Here is a 3,251-nt window from a genome sequence, read left to right as displayed (position 1 = left end):
TAAAAACCTCAAAATGATGTAAGTCCTCAAACACTGATAATAAATATTGTACAAGTACAAAATTCAAAAATGCCACCAGATGATAATACGGTACTACGTAAGGCATAAATTTTATTAAAGGCAGCAAAGACTATAGTTAAAAATACACGTGGATATGCCTTGATGTTGTGATGAAGTCTCGGACTGGATTCGTAGGGTTTTAACTGGATGCAGTATTGCAAGTGTTGATACCGTCTTTGCAATCGTTGGTCAGTTCGTTGAAAGTCTCAATCTGTTTCTTCCCTCTCAAGAGAACTTCTGTATCGACAGAGACCCTCATGTAACCGTCAAATTCAACTGGTACTCCGTTGTTAAGGTTTTTTGTTTCTGAATACCACTCACTGTTCTCATCCCAAAGATCCTTATATTCATCAAGAAAGTGAGTCGAATATTTGTCTTTAAGAGGATCAAAGAAGGATGTATCAGGTTCATTTGTTGCAATATAAACATTCCTCCCATCTTCAATCTTATTCTGCAAGGTTGAGATAAGGGCATCAGGTGAGGTATCTTGGGCAAGATTAGGCCACAGGTCCCTGTTCCTCGCCTTCTCCCCTCTCACAATGTGAACAGAGTCATAATCCCAGTTCAACTTTGACGCAATTGCCGACACTATATCCATCAACCTCCTTGATTTCCATACCAGATGCCATGGCCTTTGAACAACAGACTCAGTCTCTCCTTCACAAACCCTGTACCAGTAATTATCGGGCTCCACCAATCCAAACTTTCTCATAATCAAAGAATCCTTTACCTCAGAAAGCTTCATTGGCGTCACCCTAAAATCCTCAACAAGATGAAGACTCAAGCCATCTTTCTTTTGCCATTTATTCCAGTCTTGCCAAAACTGCTCGTGATCCAAAACTGATGCGGCCTCCTTCAGATGCTCAAAATCAAAGTAAAACCTGAAATCCTTCCCTTCCTCATCCTGATTTGAGGAAGTATAAATTGAAGATAAACAAAGTTTCAAATCCATAACCAAAGTCCGATTCAAATATTGCGCTTCACCCAATGCACACAAGAAGCTCCACAAGTAATGGTTCATGCTCTTGCACCTATCTCCACCACCTACATAAATCAAATACTTCCCACGACTAAATGCATTTTCAGACTCGACCACTGGAAGCAAATCATTCACTGTTTCCCCAACAACAGGCAAAGCCGCAACAACTTGCTCCTGCCTACCAGATGTCTTCTCAAATCCAGGCTTTTGATTCTTATTCTTCCTCTTCCTTGCATTCACACCTGAATGATAATCCCCAATGCTCAACACACTAAGTGTACAATTCTCAGATCTATTAATCACAAACCGCCTATAATCCTTATAAAAAGCAGCTGTCTTCCCTTCCTTAGGCCTAAACCGCCAGGCCATATCACAAGTATTCTCCTCAGGCCCTGGTGCTGGCTTTCCAAACCGATAAAAATGTATATCCTTAAAACGCTCAATAGCCTCCTTCATCATCAAATGGAACACTTCTGGGTCCCTACAATTAAGTGGTTTTCTCGGATCACCCTCGCATTCGGATGAACTAGTTTGGTCAGTACGCGCCTCCTTGATTTCTACTACATCCGTCACATTGATAAAAGTGGCAAATGCAGTCTGGTTGGCGGCCATAAAGTCCTCTCCGGTTTTAACAACCGTGTTATCCGATTGAAAGGTGGCATTTGATGTGGAAGTGAGGAAAGTCGTGAGCTTGGTGGAAGGGTGGAAAAGAGGGTCCTCAGGCTCATAAGTAGCAGCTATAATGGTGAAAACTAGGACACCAATTACAAATATAGTGAAACAAAGATTGCCAATCATATGCAAAGCATTTTGTCCTAGATTCTCAGGCCTAAAGCTTCCAGTTCTAGATAACCCAGGACGACCCAACATCCTGAATGAGCTAAAATGACCTTACAATAAACTAAATCTAGTTAATAAGGAAAAAGCAAAAGAACCCAAACTACTAAAATTCAAGAATTCAGCAATAAGATCAAGGCTCTACAGATCTGGGGTTCATAGATCTTGAAACTCAAAAAGCGGCAAGCAATCTAAAGAACTTGACTTACCTTTCTGAAGGTGAGGCCAAAAGCAAAGAGAAGATGCAGTGATGAAATTGAAAATCAGATTTCCTCTCTCTCATACAGTTAATGGGACAGTGGAGTGCGAGCTGGGGCTTAGTAAGATTTGCACTCAGTTTCTGCAACTTTATTTTATTTTGTTTTTTTTTTTCCTTTAAATTTGCCCCAGTCAAAAAGAGTAGATAGGTGATGATTCATTAAACTACAACGGAGAGGGAATACTCTGAGCATGGAGCGCATTGCACACTTGATCATGATGGTTACACGTGGATTGTAAGATTATGTCGACGGCTAAGATATGTGGGCAGGCGAAGTAATTTGATTGTATTTTTTGGGTTAGAGTTGACGCTTGAGATATTCACCGACAAAGCGTAACATATAATTTAAAACTTTTTTATTTAGTATAAAAAATTATTATTTAAATTTTTAATTTACATTATTTTTCGATTCATCTTAAAATGAAAAAAAATTAATATGGCATACTGTAATAAGTTAATAGACATTAATTTTTATTTATTTTAGGTGATTTAACAAATAATATAAATTTAAATGTTAAAAAATAAAATATTAAATAAAAATTATTTTTTGTAAACTTGAAAGACTAAATAAATTATTATATATATTTTTACAACACCACTAGCTAGAAAATGATAGATAGGTAAAATGTTATAAAACCTGAAAACTTTGTTGTGTTTTTTAGAATAATTTAATAAATTTTAAGGATATATAAAATATTTTGATGTTGTATTAATTTTAAAATTTTAACTTTATACCCAAATTTTTAACAGTGTATAATATAAAAGCTTATAAACCTCTAATCAATTTTCGATTTACTCGTTGAATCATTACACTATTCACATTATATAGATTTTGATAGAATATATAAACATAACGTGAGAATAGGTTTTTACTAACGAAGTTGGCTAAATTAGGCTTAAAAGCGGATTTTTTTAATTAAGTTTTTAAGTCATTTTTAATATAGGGAAATAGACCGTTTTAAAAGGGGGAAAGGGAAAACATGTTCGATTGGGCATGCCTTTTATATAGGTGGAAGAAAAGTTCGTCTAGCTGAGCGCGCTTTCCTACCACCTATACAGAAAGCTCACCTAATTCAACGCGCTTTCCGTCAACGTTCATATGACTGTTGCCCTTGC

At 36.6% G+C, this 3,251-nt stretch overlaps 1 protein-coding gene across 1 annotated transcript; it reads right to left on the bottom strand.

The window, feature by feature from the left end:
• On the bottom strand, nt 1–2,266 carry LOC105799567 (uncharacterized). The gene has a single exon (XM_012630203.2). It carries the CDS (start codon nt 1,907–1,909, stop codon nt 200–202), a length of 1,710 nt encoding a protein of 569 aa, XP_012485657.1. The 5' UTR covers nt 1,910–2,266; the 3' UTR covers nt 1–199.
• Nucleotides 2,267–3,251: the final 985 nt, after the last annotated feature.

Source organism: Gossypium raimondii, chromosome 7, assembly GCF_025698545.1.
Source record: "Gossypium raimondii isolate GPD5lz chromosome 7, ASM2569854v1, whole genome shotgun sequence".
NCBI lineage: Eukaryota > Viridiplantae > Streptophyta > Magnoliopsida > Malvales > Malvaceae > Gossypium > Gossypium raimondii.
This window is presented reverse-complemented; position numbering and strand designations above follow the sequence as displayed.